The 22,209-nt window shown below is 33.4% G+C and overlaps 1 protein-coding gene across 1 annotated transcript in view; it reads right to left on the minus strand.

The window, feature by feature from the left end:
* The window catches only part of LOC133321436 (fat-like cadherin-related tumor suppressor homolog), a gene marked incomplete at its 5' end in the record, with an annotated part of 113,832 nt that overhangs the window by 89,352 nt on the left and 2,271 nt on the right, over positions 1 to 22,209 (minus strand). Inside the window, 2 exons of the mRNA XM_061530522.1 lie at positions 797 to 971; positions 5,884 to 6,601. Of these exons, the coding sequence (XP_061386506.1) occupies positions 797 to 971; positions 5,884 to 6,601 (893 nt within the window). The remainder of the gene's footprint in view (positions 1 to 796; positions 972 to 5,883; positions 6,602 to 22,209) is intronic.

Here is a 22,209-nt window from a genome sequence, read left to right on the forward strand (position 1 = left end):
GAAGTCATTTAGGCCCACTACTCTTTCTTCTGATTGTACATGATTTGCCAAATGATCTATCCATTCCAAGTTTCTAATGTATGCAGACGAAGTCATGTTTTATTACTCACGTTTCTATGAAGCAAGTTGACTTACTTCAAAAGATTTAAAAATACTTTTACAATGGTGCAAATTAAACTGTGTGGATTTAAACCTAAACAAATGTAAGCATATAATCATGTAATTTCTATGGTGAAAAAAGCCCACGGTGTCTTAGGATTTATAAAACGAAGGCCTTAAGAATTCTCTGATCCCTACATTACAAAACAACTTTTTACATCTCTTGTGCGACCTATATTAGAATAGCGTTCTGTTGTATTGGATCCCCAATATTGGAATAATGATTTTGTGTTGGCCTTCTTACACTAGCAGGTCAAAATATTAAAATTCCTGATATACAAAATGTACAAATGAAAAATATGTATTTGTTTACAATTTTAAAGGGGGTATGACTGAAGACAATATGTATTCTATTATCAACGACATGGTAAGCGAATATGTCGTCAACTACAGATTCCCTTGATTTTCCTTCGCATCGAAAGCGAAAGAACTCGTTCTTTCTAAATACATAAATAGACTGTTAGTTTCGGAAAACACATTCCATTTACTTTGTCTTGTGTTACCCTTTAGAATTATGTTATTTTATTACTGTAATTGGTTTAATACAAAAACAAAAACATGTTTATTTTATCCACAAAGAGGTGGGTAAACTTATGATTATTTCGTATACTGCAAATTTATTAAAATACTGGCTTACCCGTTCTATAGTCTATCTCAAAAAAGTCTTCATTCGATATAGTATAAATCAATTTTCTTTGTAATGGACTCTCAGCCTGTATGTTTACAGATACTGCAGAAAATAGTTCAATGTCCTCCTTTACACGGCCAAAATAAAATTGTTTAGTAAATACTGGCATGGATTTGTCAACGACCTGAAAGAAAATCGGATGATTATTATATGAAATCGACTTATATATATATATATATATATAGATTTTTAATATGAAATATTGCAGAAATTTATTTAAAAACCTTAATAGTGTTGTATTATAATGGTGAAATAATGTTTATTTTGTTAAGAAATTTCAGCATTCTTCTAAAATATTAATTACAACTGTCGTGTCAACAAATTGTGAATACCTCAATAAATTAATTGTTTATTTTCCATTATATATATATATATATATACTCTTTCTACAAAACCTCGAAATATTCGAAGGCGGAATAAGAAATTATATTGCTAATAAGAATAAATTTGTATATCGATTTAGCCTTGTCCGACTGCCTGTCATTTTGTATTTACATTACTTCTACACTTATGATGTTTGGGCATTGAAAATGAAATATATGAACTATTCAGTGCACACATTGATTAACTGTATGTTACGTTTCAATTTCCTTTATAACGTAGAACGCATAATCAAAGCGTGAACTGAACGCAAAACGGTATAGACGATGTACACCTCTTCCCGTTCAATATATCATCAATGAGGACTTTGTCGTTAATTAAACTATATAGTATATTCTGAGAGAAACGTACAATTGACTGACTTCATATTGGATGGTGTTTATACTGGTACTTTAGAGGATATGCAGCCGAGACAAATAGGTTAAGAAAGATATTTCGTATTAAATAGGAATCCCAAATATCAAATTACAACTATTTTTAGTTGAAAATCGTGCCAAAAATACGGAAAATTTGGGGGTACCTTTTGTTGATAACTTTTATTAGAGAGGTTTTTATTTATTTATCAACAATAAACCAATAACGTTATGGACAATCCTTGCTGATAAGATATACATAAAAAATAATATAAACTATATTAATAACCAACGTAAATCTAGAGCCTAACACCGTCTCTTAAAATGATCATAAACAATGAAAAAATGGGAATATTATTAGCGACTACTTACATATTTATAGAGATTGATTTGGTGTAGATATATAGTTTAGAAGATTACGCTTAAAAGTATGTGAATGAATGGAAAAAGTCCTTTAAATAACTAGGTAACATGTTCCATAATCTCACTATAACAACTGCAAAGTATCGCTCTAATACAATATGCGTGAAACTTTGAAGGATTAATTGAATATACCTACAACTATTTAAAAATTTTATTTTGTTGAACAGATAAACAGGTGCGCCATATTTTAGCACCCGGTATAGAAAATAGATACATCTTAGATTCATTTTTAAGTGATTTTTATATCAGGGTGCGAAGAATGATTAAAATACGTTCTTTCTCACGAATGCTCACGGCGAGAATTCGAATGATTTCAGTTTATCGCGAATGAAGTCACAATGAATGTACAAGCATTTGCATTCTCTCGCGAATGTTCGCATTGTACAAAACATTCACGAACGAAAGTGTGAGGAATAACAAAACACATGTCCAAAAACTATAGAGTTCACGAATGTTTGTTGTTGTTGTAGCAGTTTATATGAATTGCATGTTTTCTGTTATGTTTCCTCCAGTTCTGTCTCCAGATTCAGAAATGCAGCTACCTCCACTGGCTGTAACCACAGATCTTCCGGAGTGAGGTGAGTAGGTTTGGCTGGGCAATTGAACAAGTGCAGTGTGGTATGAGGGCCTGTACCACATGCTGGGCAGACATCCTGCACCTGGTCATCAATCCGTGCCCAATACGAATTGAGTCGACTGCACCATCCAGAACGTAACTGAGCCAAAACTACTCTGGTTTGTCTAGGCAGCTGACGTTCTTCAGCTGCTATGGGTGGGGGGTGAGCTCCGAGGACGGCATTCACTTTGTAACCGTTCAGCGCTGTTTGTTGTTATTGTTGTTGCTGTTTTGAGCATTCGCGAGAATTCGGGAATGTTTGTTTTCATTCGTGAGAGAATGTCAGAAAAAATTTCAACCACCAAACGAATCGAACGATCTTTGTTGTGTGCTCTCACTCGTTTGTTATGCGTGTGCGAACATTATCTGTCGAATCCTCGTTTGGTAAAGAATTTAACGCCATAAATTGATTCGTAAAATGAACAATAAACGAGAAGAATGTATTTTTATCAGAGCTCCGATTTGCTCGATTTTACTCGCGAGTGAAAAATACTCCCGAGTGGGAGTAAGTAAAGAGTACGAGTTTTTTAGGGAGTATACTCTCCACTCTTTTATTTTGTTTGGGAGTGCTCGCGAGTACTCCTTGATGAAGAAAAAGAGTGTGAGTCAAAATGTTCGAAATAGAGTATGAGTTCACTCTAAGAGTGAAATCGAGTGGACAAATAAATTTGGTTGTTTGGTTATTTGTGTGTGTGTGTGTGTGTGTGTAGTAGCAAACATTTTTTGATGTTGATCTTTTGAGTGCTGTGGGGAGATCGATTATTTTGTTTACTGAAAATGTGAAATACAAATAAAAATCTTATACCATATAAGATTTTTATATGTTTTTTATTTCAATTTATAAAATGAATTCAACCGTGTGATTTAATTAATTCAATATTTTTTTAAAAGCATAAACACCTCCATATAAATTTTTAAAATGGTATTCATTAAAAAATGTGGAAAAGTATTCTCCAAAAATAATAAAAGCGCTGGTTTGAAAGAAAACCCATGAATGCATAAGTGGTTCATTATTTAATTTTAGTATCAAAATATTGTCGAGGGTTTCAATATGGAGGCTGGTTCGTCTTGTTGTCACTATTTCAGACTTACATAAAGTGAACGCAGAGAACGAGCTTGTTGATGCATGCTTTCCCAGCAGTACAGCAAACCAAACATCACAAAACAAACAATGCACACAAACAACATCAAGTAAAACAACGGTATCACAACAAAAAAATAAATAAAAATAAAAGAGTACTCGGCAAGAGTGTAATCTGCTCGATTTCGAGCGTATTTCACTCCCACTCGAAAACGAGCGAAGCACTTGCGCTCTTATTTGAGTGGCAGAGAAAAATAGAGTATACTCTATTTACTTTCTCTACTCGCAGGAGTACTCCCGCTCGAATTCGAGCGAGTTTCACTCTTTACTCGAATTCGAGCGAGCATTTCGGAGCTCTGATTTTTATTCATTCGCATTTGCGCACCCTGATTTATACTCTTTCGAGTCGAACTTAATGACCTATGTTTTGCAATGAAAATGAAAGCCAGGAGAAGAACCTACGTACCCACCATTATGCGACATGTTTAGCCGTTGGTTAAGCGGGTCATCAAGCATATTGGGCTATGTGGCTTTACAAAAGTCGTATGTTGATAACTTGTATTTATTCCGACCTGATGCGAAAGATTCAAATAGATTCAAATAATTACCAAATGAACACCCAAGAAACAAATCACAAAAGGAATCATAATTGCAGCAAAAGTCCGTACAGGACAGCGACGCACGCGACGCACGCGACGCGAGTTCATATCGACAGCGGCCAAAAATAGGAGTTATCGTAGGTGGATGAAATTTTGTACAAGTGCTTATTATTGGCCTAAAGAGCAACAGACAAAAAATTAGATAGATCGGACCAATTGTGAGTCTTGAGAATTTTACCCTTTTTTGCTTATAAAATCTTTAATTTTCAACCAAACTCAATGAAAATTGGCAATTTTTATCTACTTATATCTGGAAAGCAACAGACAAAAAAGCCTATAAAATCGTTAATATTCTGCAAGATTCGATGAAACAGTTTGACAGTTTACTTAAAATTAGGACGAAGACAGTAATAAGTGTTGCAATTTAGTTGTTGGTTGACGTTTCAGGACGCTTACCATACACAGGACCATTAATAAGTAATTTTATTCCTGTACAAGTAACTATTCTATAGCATAAAATCACTATTTCACTAATTACCACTATTTGTATTGTTATTTTTATTAATAAGAAAATATTTCATATATTTTAGTTACTACATACATTATTGATTTATCATTCATCAGATTTTCACAACATACATCAGGAATAAATTAAATATTGTATTCCCAAATGTACGATATCGTATTATCCATGTTATAATGACTGTTCAAGGATATAACAGGGTCGGATTGTTATATAAAATCCAGAATTAAATCCTTATTTGACTCGGCTCTTCCAAATATTCGGGTTGCTCCAAATTATTTTGTGGCATGACTTGATAGCATCTTGTGAATGTCACTCCAAAGGTACTGTACTATACATCTCCAATGCCATGTACGAAAAATTTTCTGTATGAACTTTCCATAAAGGCAATGCAAGTACGTTGCCTAAATTTATACTATAATTTTCCTAATGAAGCACTAAATAATGCGTTGAATTAGTATAATCTTCAAGCTGACCAAATATAATTCAAAAGCAACCACGAAAAAGCGAAATTTTAATACTAATTCGACTATATATCCGCTTCTGATAACACTATTTTCCAATTAATTGCAAATTTTGTGTAAAATATTATATGATAACTATGTTCTCAATCAATCTTTCTCCTTCCCATTTGATCCTCAAGAATTTTTTAGGGTATGCATAACATATTCGATAACATCTAACTGCGGCTTTTGGGTGTTATTTTGGTTCATTAATTCTGTCCGATTTCTGTTCATATACGATTGTTTTCAGTTTTTCGTGGTGTCCACATACATTTGTCCACTTTTCTCATCTTTCGTTTCACCACATTCAATACGAAATATCACATTATGTCTCTCAGTAATTGGAATTTTACTTTTAGTGTTAGTAAATAAACATTTAAGTGTATTGTTTGTCCGAGTTGCTACCTGCAATCAGGAAATCTTTACAACAAATAAAATTAGCAAATGAACCCAAGATCAACTAATCATATTATTTGAATAACAATCGTCTTATCTTTAAATTTCAAATAACAACACATTTTTACTATGTTAAAAAAAATAATGAATAATCTACATACCTTAATTGTAACTGTGACTTCCGAGGAACATGGCGTTAATGCATTGTCATATGCTGCAACCACTAGTTCAAATTTGTTATGGGAATTTTCAAGTTTCTGCTTGAGAACAATGTCGCCAGTTCTACGATCTACCTTAAATAGTTCGCCGTTGCCTTTTTTCATCTCGTATCGAACTTCTCCATTTTCATAGCTATCCAAGTCGATAGCTTTTACTCGCATTACCACAGAGCCTTTTATGTCATCTAATGATACTGCAGAATAATATGGCAAATTGACAAATATTGGACAATTATCATTTATATCAACAATAGATACGTCAACCAGTGTAGTAGCACGGCGTAGATATGGTTCATTGTTTTTGTAAAGAATAGATATGGCTTCAATTATTAAAGTGTACATTTCCACCGACTCTCTATCGAACAATAATCCCGTCGTTTTAATAGCACCTGAAGTTTTACCAATTTTAAATAAATCAGTTGGATTTAAAATTTTATATTCAACATTCTCTTCCAGGAGGTTTCCGACTGTATTAACAACACCGATAACAACAATTTTAGATGAGTTTTCGGCCGTAGAAAAAGCATACTTTTCTTTCTGGAATTTGAAGCTAGTCTCATCGATGACTTTTTTGTGGATATCCACACGCGCAATTGTGGAAAATAAACCGTCAGAGGCACGAATATGAAGAGTATATCTCGGCAATAGTTCATAAATGTTTCTGTAAATATATATGTAAACATTATATAGGATAATTTGATCTTAAAAGTTAAGTGTTATGTATAAAGTTTATATAATTTGTAATTTTAAAATACATTTCTTTGGTACTTATTCTCAGATTGCCTATCAAATATTTCCTTTAAGCGCACAATTCATATCTGCACTACTTAAAATTTTTGTATTTATCTGCACAGAGAATATCATATTCAGGAGAATTCGTTTTTTACACATCGTCGGAAACCACACACAAGGATTTGAGATTTTAATGCAATACATATTAGGTTTGGGAGAAAGGAATCCATTATTTTTATATGAACTATATGACTTTATTTAACAAGTTTCGGAATGTCCAATTTGGGCCAAATATTTGCAAAAAAAAAAAAACTATAGCAATGCAAGAAATAATTGCAAGTGTGGTTTGTGCAGGTAAATCAAAACTACTGTGGGTTTTATTGTTCAAAATCAGATCTAAATGATTATCCATTGTAGGTTTTCAAAATTTAATTTTCAAATTTATTAAAAACTAGCGGGCCCGGCAAACGTTGTCTTGCCTCGGTATTTTAGATTTCTTTTTAAATTTCTATTCATACTTGCATCAACATATTTTTGGGTAAGAAATATGCAGGAACATGATTGGTTTACATAAACTTTTTATATTTTTTTCACATATCGATCTTGATCGTTACATCGGAAGCTATATCACACATTTCAATATAATTCTCTGCAGTATAAAATATCAAGTTTCAGTTGGGTAGGGTCCAAACACATCGTTTGTAATACCATAAAGCAGAATTACAGTTTTGAGTATATACTATTTGATGTTTATGACCGAGTCTTGTTCCTATAGAAAATAAATTAATTTATAATTGACAAATTTGCCAGGGTATTTTACGATTTTTGTTCTTGAGTTATAAACGGTGCAATTGTCAAAAAGGCAAACGTTGTTTTCCCTTCTAAAATATTCTTGGATATAATTTTTGTAATAATTGAATTCATGGAAAATAAATTTAAATAAAGTCATATCATTTAGACATCAAGAGCCGGAATTATCGTTTAGGATTCGGTTTAAATAGATTCTTTCCCAATATGTTTATACGACTTCCACGGTAGCCCAATGCTAAGCAAGCTTATTATATCTTTCACCATATGGTAAAGTGTATATTAAATTTGTTCGAAATCACGATAGTGATTGCAATATTTAAGATAGAGATTTGTTTGGATGATTGGTAATGAAAATGGGGTATATAGGGAGATGATGGACACGGTTTTCAACCTAATTTTCGGCAATTTGGTATTTTGCGTTTTTAATGTATAGCGAAGCTACTTACTAAAAATAATTAATATTGACTCAAGTTTCGAGGTAGCCACACATATAAGGGTACCTCCAATATTTCGCAGTTTGTCTGTGATTTGGTACCTTTGACGACATCGTCCCACTTTTTATGATAGCTCCCATATAACGATACTCCCCATTATTCCTTATTTTATGTTGTTTGGCTAATTCGGCTAAATGAATTCTCATATGGTAGCAAATCTTTCTACCAAAAACTATGAATATAGGTACACTTTTTAAGATATCCCCCATATAACGGTACCACCATTAGTGTTTTGGAGTTAATGCACGTTTTTAACCAATTAGCTGTAATCATATACATTGAGTTTCCATTGGGTAAAAAAGCTTCTTACCAAAAGTTATCGATCCTCCTTTTTAGGATAGCCTCCACAATCCCCAAACGACTACTGGTATAAAAGTTCGGTCCGGTCGAACTTAACGCCGTTTTTGTTTGTTATTAGATGTCCTAATTTTATATACCGGTAATTGACATGTTGAGGTATTTTTTTTTCAAATAAAATAATCTACAGCATGGATCTTAGAATCAAAATTCTATTAATGGACACAAACTCGATTCAGAATGTCTTCTAATTTTCCATCCTTGCATTTGTTCCAAAATTATGTGCATTCTATGTGAAATATGTAAATACAATGACCGCGTGTGCAATCAATGATATACTTCTCAATTATTTTTTTGTATTCTCACATAAAATACTTTCAATACAATGTCAATCTAATTGAAAAAATAAAATATTTTGGAAATTTTCAATAATTGACAAATTTGGGATTAAAATATCTCAAATTAAAACTACGACATGGTGCAATCAAAATAGCTCGATACTAAATTCGTGGAAATGCAAATTTGCTACATATTTGTTTGCAAATTTTTCGCGGTTTTCGATTTTTTCTCACCTTTTAAACTTTCCCTGGAGCTCCACGAACATTTCAAGACTAAAATAAGAAAAATCCGTTCAGCCGTTCTCGAGTTTTAGCGAGACTAACGAACAGCAATTCATTTATATATATATATATATATATATATGTATATAGAAGACTAGCTAGCCCGGCAAACGTTGTCTTGCCTTAGCAATATTGTTGATGTATAATTATCGGCATTTTAGATTTGTTTTAGAGATCGTTTGTAATACCATTATCAGAACTCACATAAAGTAACATTACAGTACTGAATGTCTACAATTTAATGGTTATGAGCGAATTTTTGTTGCTATTTCTGCCTTCTCAAGTTTCGGTGGATATAATTTTTTTTTAACAATTGATTTCGTGGAACATAAACTTAAATGTAATAAATTTTAATGTACATATAAGTTTTAGATTTCATTAAATTTTTCCCAATATATTTATAAGACTTCCATATAAAGGAAAACCAATATTAAGTTAGCTTTTTATTCCCTCCACAGTTTAATATATAGCTTTGAAATTCGTACATAGATTATATCATAAGATATTTGTTATTAAAAAAGTTCAATAATATTGGTTCACATTTTAGGGTAGCCCCAATATTCGACAGAATTGCTTAAAATTTAATATCAATGATACTTATTGAGCAGATAGATCCAAGTATAACAGTCATATAACAGTATCCCATAATATCTGGTATTTAGCTGTAATTTTATATTCGCCCAAGCTTCCGAATAGCCCTTATATAATGGTACTCCACATTTTTTTAATGCTGTGGTGGTTTGGACACGTTTTTAAATTTAATCAGTTGTAATTTGGTTGTTTTATTTGGTAGATTGAATCATAGTACATTTGTGAAAATACCGAACAATGGTATCTCCCATTGTTCGGTATTTTCACATGTACCTGTAATATATCATTCCGTACCTGTAATATATCATTCCGGGATATTGAAGGGTAAAACCCATTTTTGCGACTGGACATACAGGTCCAGTCCCATTTTCGTTATTATAAAGACTTTGACCAAATTCTCTCATAGAGTTGGCCTAATGCATTAAAAAGGCGCCATACATATTTCCCGTTTAATTTTAGGTATGCTGAATCTCTAACCACCCTTTTCCCAACATAAGTGTCTGTAATTTTAAACATTAGTTTTACAGAGCATGTTACGCAGGTTGTAACAAAGCCCCATGTCCCGACCGATTTAAGAAATCTACTTACTGGAAGATGTAAAAAGTTCGATCGATAGTTGACATTCAATACGATAGGTATCATCATGAGGCTGTTTGTTATAATAATTGTTTTTGAAGGAGGTTTTGGTATAAACTTCACATTAGATATTATGCCTTGGCATTTTTTTTAATATTACTGTTTTTTGATAGTTGTTGTCTTACCAGTTGAGCTTAATACTGCGAAGAAAAATCCTTTTTTCTTAGGTTCAAAGATATTTGCCAACTATTAGGCATATAACCACTATATAATGGTACCATCTAAATTGGTATTTCCCGTGGCATATCAACATTTTAGGTATCATAGGAACAACACGTTCCTATGATACTATTATTATTTTCAAACAAAATAGTCTGAGGTATGGATAGTTTAATCAGATTTCCCTGAAACGACACGAACTCGATTCAGAATGTCTTCCGATTTCCATACTTGCATTTGTATATGAATTTTATGGAGAATTTGTGCATACAATAATTTGCAATTTGCAAATTTTTTTACTGCTAAACCTTCCGGTTAACAATGCGAATACAATGCAAAAGAAATTATTAAAATCCGATGAACCGTTCTCTTGTTTTTAGCAGACAACGCACATCATTTCATTTATATATATATATATATATATATATAATAGATGTTCAAATGTAGAAGCTCGAATTAACACTAATATAATTTCTTCCCTTTATAACCTTGGAATTATTAAAGTATATGAGACAAATAGATCAGTTTTGGATTTATAGATCTGTCGTTTTCATGAGAGTAGGTATAATATTGTAGTCCTTGGCCCTATGTACTAGGTTGCTACATCAAATAATCTAATTATAATAATAAAAATGTTTTTGAAGTACAATGGTTCTGAATAGACGTTAAGATATTATTAATCTAATACATTGATAGTTTTATGCTTTTGTAGTAGCCTATATTTTGTTGTTTTTTTGAATCGATCTTGGCCCTTTGGGCTAGATTCTCGTTTATGAAATACATTGAAATTAATATTGACCTCCAAAATTTATTTGCGTGGAAGCTGCGTCTACTTTGATGTAACAAATGGGTAAACCCAGGTTGAAGCATAACAAATTTGTATGCTTTTTTTCTTGATTTGTGACCAAGCCACTCATTTCACGGACTTCGTGTCAAAGTAAGAGAAGAAGCCTACAAAATGAGGAATGCGTCCCTTATGTATAATTTTTCGAAAAAATATTTACATTTAGCTTTAAATGATACTGATAATTTGAAGCCCTTTTTGTATTTGTCTTTGTGCAATCAGGAATTTTCAACTATAAATTATGTGACTTTTGTCCCTGGTCACAGCAATATTCATTCAAAGGTGAAACTTTCGTGTTAATCCTGCATATTTCTAAAAAAAACCTATTTTTCAGTTTTTTTCCAGTAGCAAGTTTTTTTACATTCCAGATAAAATAATTTTGAAAATATCGCGGACATAATTGGTTTTCTGCTTCAGTAAATAACCTGATACGGATTTTTATCTTTTGCGGAAACAGATATTTAAAAAAATTATTAATTAAGTTTACCCAATTACAAAATTGATTACTTCGAACCATAAAAAATTTTCCCAATATCTTGTTTTGTTGCTCCTGTCATTGCAATGTATCTAACATGTATAAGTTCGATACATTGCAATATATATATATATATATATATATTCGATACATTGTCTCCCCTTCTACAGCATTACAATTAACCACTTTAATTGGCCGCTCTTCGGGGCCCAATGGGGAAATCTTCTCTGCATATCTTCCAGGAGCCTCATTCGCCTCTTCTACTATATCTCCTGGAAGCCACATTCGCTTAGTTGGGATGCCTATATTTTGTTGTTTTTTTGAATCGATCTTGGCCCTTTGGGCTAGATTCTCGTTTATGAAATACATTGAAATTAATATTGACCTCCAAAATTTATTTGCGTGGAAGCTGCGTCTACTTTGATGTAACAAATGGGTAAACCCAGGTTGAAGCATAACAAATTTGTATGCTTTTTTTCTTGATTTGTGACCAAGCCACTCATTTCACGGACTTCGTGTCAAAGTAAGAGAAGAAGCCTACAAAATGAGGAATGCGTCCCTTATGTATAATTTTTCGAAAAAATATTTACATTTAGCTTTAAATGATACTGATAATTTGAAGCCCTTTTTGTATTTGTCTTTGTGCAATCAGGAATTTTCAACTATAAATTATGTGACTTTTGTCCCTGGTCACAGCAATATTCATTCAAAGGTGAAACTTTCGTGTTAATCCTGCATATTTCTAAAAAAAACCTATTTTTCAGTTTTTTTCCAGTAGCAAGTTTTTTTACATTCCAGATAAAATAATTTTGAAAATATCGCGGACATAATTGGTTTTCTGCTTCAGTAAATAACCTGATACGGATTTTTATCTTTTGCGGAAACAGATATTTAAAAAAATTATTAATTAAGTTTACCCAATTACAAAATTGATTACTTCGAACCATAAAAAATTTTCCCAATATCTTGTTTTGTTGCTCCTGTCATTGCAATGTATCTAACATGTATAAGTTCGATACATTGCAATATATATATATATATATATATATTCGATACATTGTCTCCCCTTCTACAGCATTACAATTAACCACTTTAATTGGCCGCTCTTCGGGGCCCAATGGGGAAATCTTCTCTGCATATCTTCCAGGAGCCTCATTCGCCTCTTCTACTATATCTCCTGGAAGCCACATTCGCTTAGTTGGGATGCCGAGAAGCGCTTTCCAATGCTGTCGTAGTAGTCGTTGATCACGGCCTTGCTGTAGCTTTCTTGCCCATAGCAACATCACTTGCTTGCTCGATATCGTAGTTAACGCACGAAACCTATCTCTTTTACAATAAATATTGAAATTATTTATCTAAACACTCTTTCGTTTTTCTTTTCTCCATTTTGTGGTATTTTTTATTTTATTTTTTCTCGGTATCACGCCAACAGATCATGTATATATTATTTTAAGGTGGATATAATTAAAATAATGATGTAATCTCCTATATTTTTCTCATACTTCTCGAAATGTGAAAATTTTCGCTTTTATTCTTAAATTTCAATATTCATATTTGAGGAAGGAAGTCTATAAACGCTTTTAGCGTTATTTTAAGACTTTTTTCGTATCCTCAAATTCAAAACCTCCATAACTTTTGCGCGCACCAACCATAAGTTTGGCCGCGGTCAGATTCGGAGTTAGGAATTTTTCCCAAGAATCATCCAAGAAGTACAAAAAAGCCGATTTTTTTTAATTTATTATTAAAATTTTGGCAATATTCCGTTTTTTACGTTCCATAATTTAAATTCTCTGAAATTTTGGTAATCATCGGCCAATCCAAACAAAAGTTATAAGCAAAAATTTACTTAGCATGACACGTAAGATTAAAGAAACTTCCATACTTTGAGAGCTTCTGCTGAAAAACTCACTTTTCAGACTGAGCATCAATATGATCATTATTGAAAAAACATAACGAATTAAAAAATAAAAACATTTTTTTAATTCAAGAAACATTTTAAGACGGAATTGAAATGTGCAGTAGAAAACTACTAATCAATATTTCGTTGCGTATCACTTATCCACTTTCACATTTTTCAAACATAGAGGATATTAAATTAATTATTTCAGGTGATATTGTTTCCCAGGCTATTTTTTCGGCTTCAAATATATCTTCTTTAGTTTGGTAAGTTTTTGGTTAATTTTTAGTTAATGATCTCCAACAAATCCTGAGATTGGTTGGCTTGTACGGACTTCAATTGATTGCGAGATATTCGATTTAAAATATTCAATATTTTCAACCGGCTAGCAAATGACCATATATAATATTATTTTAAAGTCTTGTAACTTTGCACACATGTATTTGAAGATTTAAAGAAGAAAATAAATTTACAAAATTTTGTTGTTTTTTAATTGAACAAAAATCCTTCATTCGACGGACGTAGCTGACATTCACTGGAATACCTTAATTTGAAAATTCCAATGCAATTAGAAAAAGTGCATACACTGGTGACCAGAACAAGAAATTTAAAACCAAAATGTATTTTGAAATAAAAAGTATTCTATGGAAAACTAAATTGAACCAATTTTTGATTGATCTAAACTAAAACAACTTTTTGATTTTTTCTTATAAATAAGCAATTTTTGCTAGTAATCGACAACATAACCATTATTTTTCATTACGGCAGCACACCTACGAGGCATTCAATCAAAAAATGCTCAATTTGATTCTTGGGAATACTATTCCTCCCATCCAGAACCTTTGTGAAACTCTTTTGAATTTGCTATATATGATACCCCAAAGGTGTTTTCTATAGGATAAAGATCTGATGATTGTTTTGGCCATTATAAAACTATTATTTTTGACTCCCGCAAACAATCTTTGAAATGTTTTGGTGTATGTTTGACGGTTATTGGCATGCTATAACATACAATTTCTTCAGCGGAAGGAAACAATGGCGTTTTCCAACACATTTGTGTAAACAATCCGATCCATTACTTTACAAATCTCGTAAATATATCGAACTCCATAAAAAAAACAGCCCAATACCATTATTAACCCTCCTCCATACTTCTAAGTACCCTTGCAATACCGTGACATGAGCCGTTCATTTTTTGACTTTTTCACGGTAATTTTTCCACTGAATCGAATTCCAATTAATATGAGCTTTTGCGATCCTTTTCAGAAATAAAATAACTTTCTTGGTTGTTTCCGGGCATGTAGGCCTAAGGATATATAGGATATATAACTTTTATGGATACGAATTTTGGTGACACCTCCGAATCTAGGTTATTCCTCTCATCGTTAAAATGGATGAATCATTAGAACCAGGATCTTCTAGACGAGTCAACGCCAAAGAGATCGCCTCCAAGAAGATGTACCGGAGAGCGGTTTACTACTGCAATCGGTTCATTGGGTGGAACAGAGACTCTATAACGTGTAAGTAGTTCCTTTTGATCAAGAGGAACCTCAAATTCATCCGAACGATATTGCGAGGGACTTCATGATTGACATTTAGCTGGTGACTGGGACGTCCGACCCTCTGCCCGGTCTATCGATTTTTACAGACGGGTCAAAGATGGAGGAAGGCACTGGTGCAGCCGTTCACTGTAGGGAACTAGAAATATATAATTCATATAAACTTAACGATCTTTGCAGCGTTTTTCAAACAGATATCCTTGCAATTACGAAAGCGGCTGAGATAGTCAAAACACTTACTGGCGAGAGCATAGGACCGGTGACTATATTTGTCGATAGTCAGGCTTTAAAGTCGTGTACTATTAACTCAAAAGCGGTTTGTGATTGCAATGCTACTCAATCTTCCGATTGAGAGAACTGTGCAACCGCTCATTGTCTACTTTATTGGTAGAATCCGTTTGATCTACGGCGATTCCAGAATATCGAAAATTATCTGGCCAGAATTCTCTCGCCGTAGAACTTACTCGCAGTTGTCCCATAATAAGAGAGAGAGATTAAAATCATTGTGGGGATCATAACAGGTCACTGCAGTATTATATGTCTTATTTCAAAATGGAACATCAACGGAGAGGATTACTGCCGTCTATGTGAGGACCAAGAAATGCTAGAAACATTTAAAGATATCCTCTGTAGGTGTCCATCGCTGAGTGGCAGAAGATACAGACAGTTTGGCAAATATAGGGTCTATTCTTCTCCAAAATAGACCCCAAGATCCTAGGCTTAGTTAAGAATTTGACATGGCTAAAATAACCACATTTTTCTAAACTCTCCAACTCCGGTTATCTTTCCTCTTTTCCGCCATCTTTTCTTCTTTCTTTTCAGGTGCCAAGGATGATTACAATGGACAAAGGTCTCTGATTGAAGGGTTGCAAATTAGCAACCGTACATCCCTAAACTAAGGTTATATACAGCGATAAACGTCTCACACTTTCCGTGGAACTTAAATGGGGTTTTACTGCTATGACAATTTGTTGAGCAGTACGAACTAATGTTCTTTTGCATCCTTCCTCCGTGCTAAACTGCCACTACTGATATAGTTTAATAAAATCAACTTATAATTCGAGAAATTGCTGATTTATTTCATGGAATATGTCTTCGAAAACATTTTCGGTACTAAATTAATTTCACAATCACTCTTAATTAGCTGTTTTATCGGAGAACTGTATTTGTTTCTAGCCATTTTTATATTTTTGGCAGTAAGTCAAGTATGTTGAAAAACCCTCTCGCTGCCAATTATTGTTTACACATATTAGATTATAGATTATATCTTCATGACTTTTTGAAATTTTCACTTGAAATTTTAAAGAGAAATTTAAAGTTTCAAATTAAAAAAATATATCAACAAATTGAATTTTTGAAACCGAGAACTTTTTAATAGATCAATAATTTCTATGCTAGTTAACGATTTTTTTCAGCTTATCCGCACATATTCAAATAGTCAAATTCGAAATCGCTTACATTTAAAAGTTAGAGAAATAACGAAAAGGTGAGACCCTTTTATTTATTAAAAAATAAAAAAGCCTTAAATTTTTTGACTTCCATCTCAACTGGAGCTTCCGAAAATGGAGAACTGTGCTGTATTCTGAAGTACCTAAGTCCAATTTCTATGATTTTGATGGCGTACAAACAGAAAATGGACAACCTTTAAATCCTATTGGAAAACATGGATGAGGTAACATAATGTTCTGGGTTAGTTTATTGGGACAAGCGGTTGGATTTATAGATAGTTTCATGTAGCGTTGTATATTATACAACGTGATTTTGCCATATGCTGAGGAAAAGCAGCCTCTTAGATGGACATTCCAGAGAGATAACGACCCGAAACATACGCTAAAAGTGGTTATGGAGTAGTTTCTTCAATAATTTGATTTAAGTTTTCCTGCCAAATTCCAATAATAAAAAAAATTTCCAATAATACAAAAATGAAGCCGGAAAATCACATGAAATAACATATAATTTAATATTTTGTTACGGGTTGTTGTTCACGACGTTAGGACGAGCTACTCGTCCGCTCAAGAACACTCAGGTGGAGTCCCAACCCGCTCATCCCTTTCCATATCCCGAACATGAACACGAAATAATCAACATAAATCTTACATACGAACACCTACCTCTTACCACACTAGAGACTTGCTGTCACGCACTTACCGCACCGTCGAAGATTCATCCCCATAAAATGCAGCAAACACTTAGCTCTCCATTTGGTAATATACAGCAGACTAATTTATTCCATTTTTAATTAATTAAATTTTACACTACTTGACAAAAATTCTTTGTACTTCATTAGCGCAAATGAAAAAGAAGCAATTTACACACATTAATTTTAGGACCCACAAAGTTATAATATCTATGCCCATTAATCGGCAAAAAAAACTCTCTTTATATCCTACCTAAAGGAGCTCACTTAGGCGGGTTTATTTTGATCACAAAACAACTCTGTCACTGATAATCACTTTTTTGGACCTAGATACAAATTGCCCCTTTATAATATCTCAATATTTTGTTACCTAATTATTTTCCTTTATCTTATCCTAACTTATCCTAGACTAAATACTAATTTCCTTTTTTGTTAACTTTTATTATTAATTTTTTTAACTTTTTTTGTTTTTTTCTTTTTTTGTGTTTTTTTTGTAATTAGAAAGGAATTTTTAAAATGAATTAGATTCTTTTGTTTTCTTTTTTTAGGTACCAACCCCTGGACTGACGATAATATATTCGGTTCTTCTTTGCTTTAGGTTGGGTTTTACTTTTTGAAACTTTAAAAATTTTGGACCGTTCTCTAGATAGAACCAAGGTAACACCTTTTCTCACAAATTCTTGGGTTATATTTATGGTATCTTTAGGGTTGATGGATGGCCGCTATTGTATTGCTGTTTATGGATGCTTTGGCTAAATACCTCACAGGTACCGGGCTGGGATTTCTTTGACTTCCTGTGAACATCGACCAGGCCGCCTCTACAATACATATTAGTTAAGTACATACTTATCATGACCACATTTTCCCACACTTACTAATATTGGTTTTTATTTGTTCTTTTTTTTTCAGCGCACACACAACAACACTGTCTGGCGATACTTTATAAAAATTATTTAATATTACTATTTAATTTTAATACCCCTTTTTTAGTCACTCACTTTATCTTCGCACAATTTTAAAAATGTGTTATATTTTCTTATTAGAATAAATTAACTTTTTTTGTTTCTGGCAACACACCATACCACTTCGCAAATCTTTTCTTACAAGAATGTTTTTTTGGTTGTTCTTTTTTTCCCTTTTATACCCCCATCGGTTTTCCAGTACCCTCGGCCATCTTTGCATACTCTTCTCTTCAGTCATTGCGCCAAAACATAATATTCGCGCAAAAACACAATCTAGAACAAGATTTGAAAATCACTTTTGGCGGTTACATATTTATGAATGAATTTTACACGTCTTTTGGTGCACCCTCTTCTCTATGGCATGACCACACTATCGTGTTATGTATAAGTGGACGATTACTTTGGTCGGTAACCACCTAATCTACATCACTATCAAAAACAAAATAGTATATTGGAGAGACGGTGAAAAATAACGGAACGAATAGGACGCGCAAATTTTTTAAAGAATCCAAATCCCATAGGAAAATTATAATTTTTGCAAATTCTTCGGTTTTCTTATAATCCAAAACATCTATTTAAACATGGTTTGGCCCAAGGCCAATGAAATAACCCTTGAAGATGGGTATAAGTACCCACTTCCAAGTATTAAAAAAAATACATAACCTATTTGCCGGAATACGTTGCTCTTTTGCAGGGATACCCAAATGGAAAAAGTATCCCAACGATGAAAATTGCAGACGAACTTCATTGAAAGTTTGATAATTTGGAGACGCACTTCGTTACAAAACGAAAAATAAAAATTATATGTAATGACCGCGAAACCATAAACAAAATAGTTGCTGATGAAGATCTCCGCAAGAGATACTCCGTGTTTATACCAAGTGAACTCTACGAAACAAAAGCTGTGGTGCAAATCCCATTTGACACAGAATTCACTGAAGAATTTCTATACGAAAACTTAATTATAAAGCATAAAGCGGGATATGGACTCATATATGACAACATTACCATAAATGAAGTCAAACGCTTTACCAAACCTGACTTGGATGACAAAGATAAAATAATCAATTCCGATGCTGTCCTTCTGATCTTCAGTGGGGATAAACTGCCTTCACACGTATGTATAAATAAGGTATTTTTCTTGGTAAAACCGTTCATAGAACGGATTCTTCAGTGTAAAAAATGCTGGAAGTTTGGACACTCAACAAGAGTTTGCAGCCGCTCCCTACAAGTTTGCCCGCGCTGTGGATCGGCTCATGAGGGTACATGTTTAACTATACCAAAGTGTGTCAACTGTGACAAACCACATGATGCCAGGTCGAACCAGTGTGAACTGCGTACAATGCTTAGGAATAAAGCCAAAAAAGAAGCTGAGGAAAAAACGCCAAAGATCATACACAGTTACAATAATTTAATAAACAAGCCTCCTCTTTTTTAATTTATCACAAGAAGACTTCCCGGAAATCAACGCAAAGAGGCCAAAATTAAGACCAAAATCTAAAATCAACATAAAGAGAAAGAAAAATCCAGTTTCCGACTCATTTATTGAAAATATTGATGAGAATTCTCATCAAGAAAACATTCAACAAACCCCTTCCAGCGTTGAAGTTTTAACTGAAGCTGCCTTTGATTTAACTGAAGCCGTTACAAATTTCGACATTCAATCACCCAATGCTTTGGAGACTCCGTCCATGGATCTCAGTCCAAAATCTTTGATCAATTCCAAAAGCATTGAAACCAACCAAAATAACACTCAACCAGAATATGCTGAAAGCAACAATGACACTACAAAACTCAATCAACCTATAACTAACACATTGAAAAATATCATCTGAACATCCACAATATCCGATAACGTGATCCGCACACCCTTATATCTTTTTGAATCATTTCAAAAAGAAAAAAATAATGTTCTTGATCATGATGAAGGTCCTACAGATTAACTTGAGAAGCATCAGAAATAAAAAAACACAGCTATGCCATTTCCTGAAAGAATCGGGGATTGACATAGCATGCATATCGGAAACCTATTTGGATACTATGGATCATTTTTCTATACCTAATTATGACACTTTAAGAAAAGATAGATTATCATATGGTGGCGGCGTTGCCATCCTTATAAAGAATACTATAAAATACACCAGCTTTGACATTCCAATTATTAACCGTAATATAGAAATAATTGCGTGTTGTATAAATAACGATTCAGGCCCTACAATTATAATATCTACATATATTCCACCCAACGTGACATTCAGCACCGCTGACTTAATGAGTATTACCACACGCATTCCACAAAATGCTAAAATAATAATGTGCGGTGACTTTAACTGCCATCACCAAATATGGGGCTGTAGTAATACAGATATTCGTGGAGAAAATATGCTTCAATTTATAGCAGATAAAGATCTTGTCCTTCTAAATGACGGCTCGTCAACCTATTTTGGTAGCAGCTTTCTTTCGGCGCTGGACTTATCAATATGCAGCCCTTCCATTGCTCTTGTAACAACGTGGTCCACTTTAAATGAGTGTCTGGGTTCAGACCATTGCGCTATAATTATGGAGATTGACTTATATACAACATATTGTAAAAATAGCTACGGTATACCAAAAACATAGCTCAAGATCGAATTAAACAGGGCATAATTCAAATACTTAACGACGACCAATATTTACAATGCCCGGAGTCATCAAAATTTGAACTTCTTTCTCAAAAATCTACGAATTATTCAAAGCACCTGTTGGCAACAGGTTGGTGGAGCTTGAAATGCAGAAAGGTAAGAGCAACTCTTATTAAAGCGCTAGCTCGATACAAAAAAAAACACCAAACAGGATCAACAACGAAAAATTAAAAATATGCCAAAAAGAGTACTTCTATACTATCAGAGAAGAAAAACGGAAAGGATGGCAAGAAATGTGCGAAGGTATTAGTGCTGACATATCTTCAACAGAACTTTGGAATATTGTCAAAAAGTTTACCAAAAGTAAATATATGCCAGAAATGTGCGCAGATAAATTCTGCGACATAATTTTTGGCCCAATCGGGCCTATCAACGTACCCCCTACTCTTGGCAACATTTCAAATTACACTGATTTTACTATGGATGAATTGAACGCTGCAATTAACACTTCATAGGACACAACTGGAGGTATTGATGGCATTCGACACGGTCATATGAAAGGATTTAATAACGAGGTAAGAAGAAAAATTTTATCATTATATAACCATATATGGAGATCCGGAGAAAACGGAAAGGATGGCAAGAAATGTGCGAAGGTATTAGTGCTGACATATCTTCAACAGAACTTTGGAATATTGTCAAAAAGTTTAGATGCAGACATGCAACCAAAAGTAAATATATGCCAGAAATGTGCGCAGATAAATTCTGCGACATAATTTCTGGCCCAATCGGGCCTATCAACGTACCCCCTACTCTTGGCAACATTTCAAATTACACTGATTTTACTATGGATGAATTGAACGCTGCAATTAACACTTCATAGGACACAACTGGAGGTATTGATGGCATTCGACACGGTCATATGAAAGGATTTAATAACGAGGTAAGAAGAAAAATTTTATCATTATATAACCATATATGGAGATCCGGAGATATTCCGACCTCATGGTTAAAATACAAAATATGCCCTATTCATAAAAAAGGCAAACCGCCTGATGACCCTCAGTCATACCGATCAATCGCTATAATATCATGTTGGCGTAAAATATTTGAGAGAATGATATTATTCCGAATTGACCACCAGCTTGAATCGTGTGATAAATTACACAACGCACAGTCTGAATTTCGAAAGAATAGATCAACTAGAGACAATGTTACCAGCATATGGTCTGCGGTACAGCTAGCAAAAAGAGAGGGTAAATTTCTCTTGGCAACATTCCTCGACATCAAAGGAGCTTTTGATAATGTAAACACTGATATACTAATACAAAAATATAAAGAACTCGAAATCAAATACCCCGGAGTGTTGCAACAACCATCACAAGACTCAGATTTGGCCATAACCAAACAAAACATCACCTCCATGAAATAAATA

This window comes from Musca vetustissima, unplaced genomic scaffold (assembly GCF_032173495.1).
Source record: "Musca vetustissima isolate MV318-11 ecotype Yass unplaced genomic scaffold, APGP_CSIRO_Mvet_v1 utg107837, whole genome shotgun sequence".
Taxonomy (NCBI): domain Eukaryota; kingdom Metazoa; phylum Arthropoda; class Insecta; order Diptera; family Muscidae; genus Musca; species Musca vetustissima.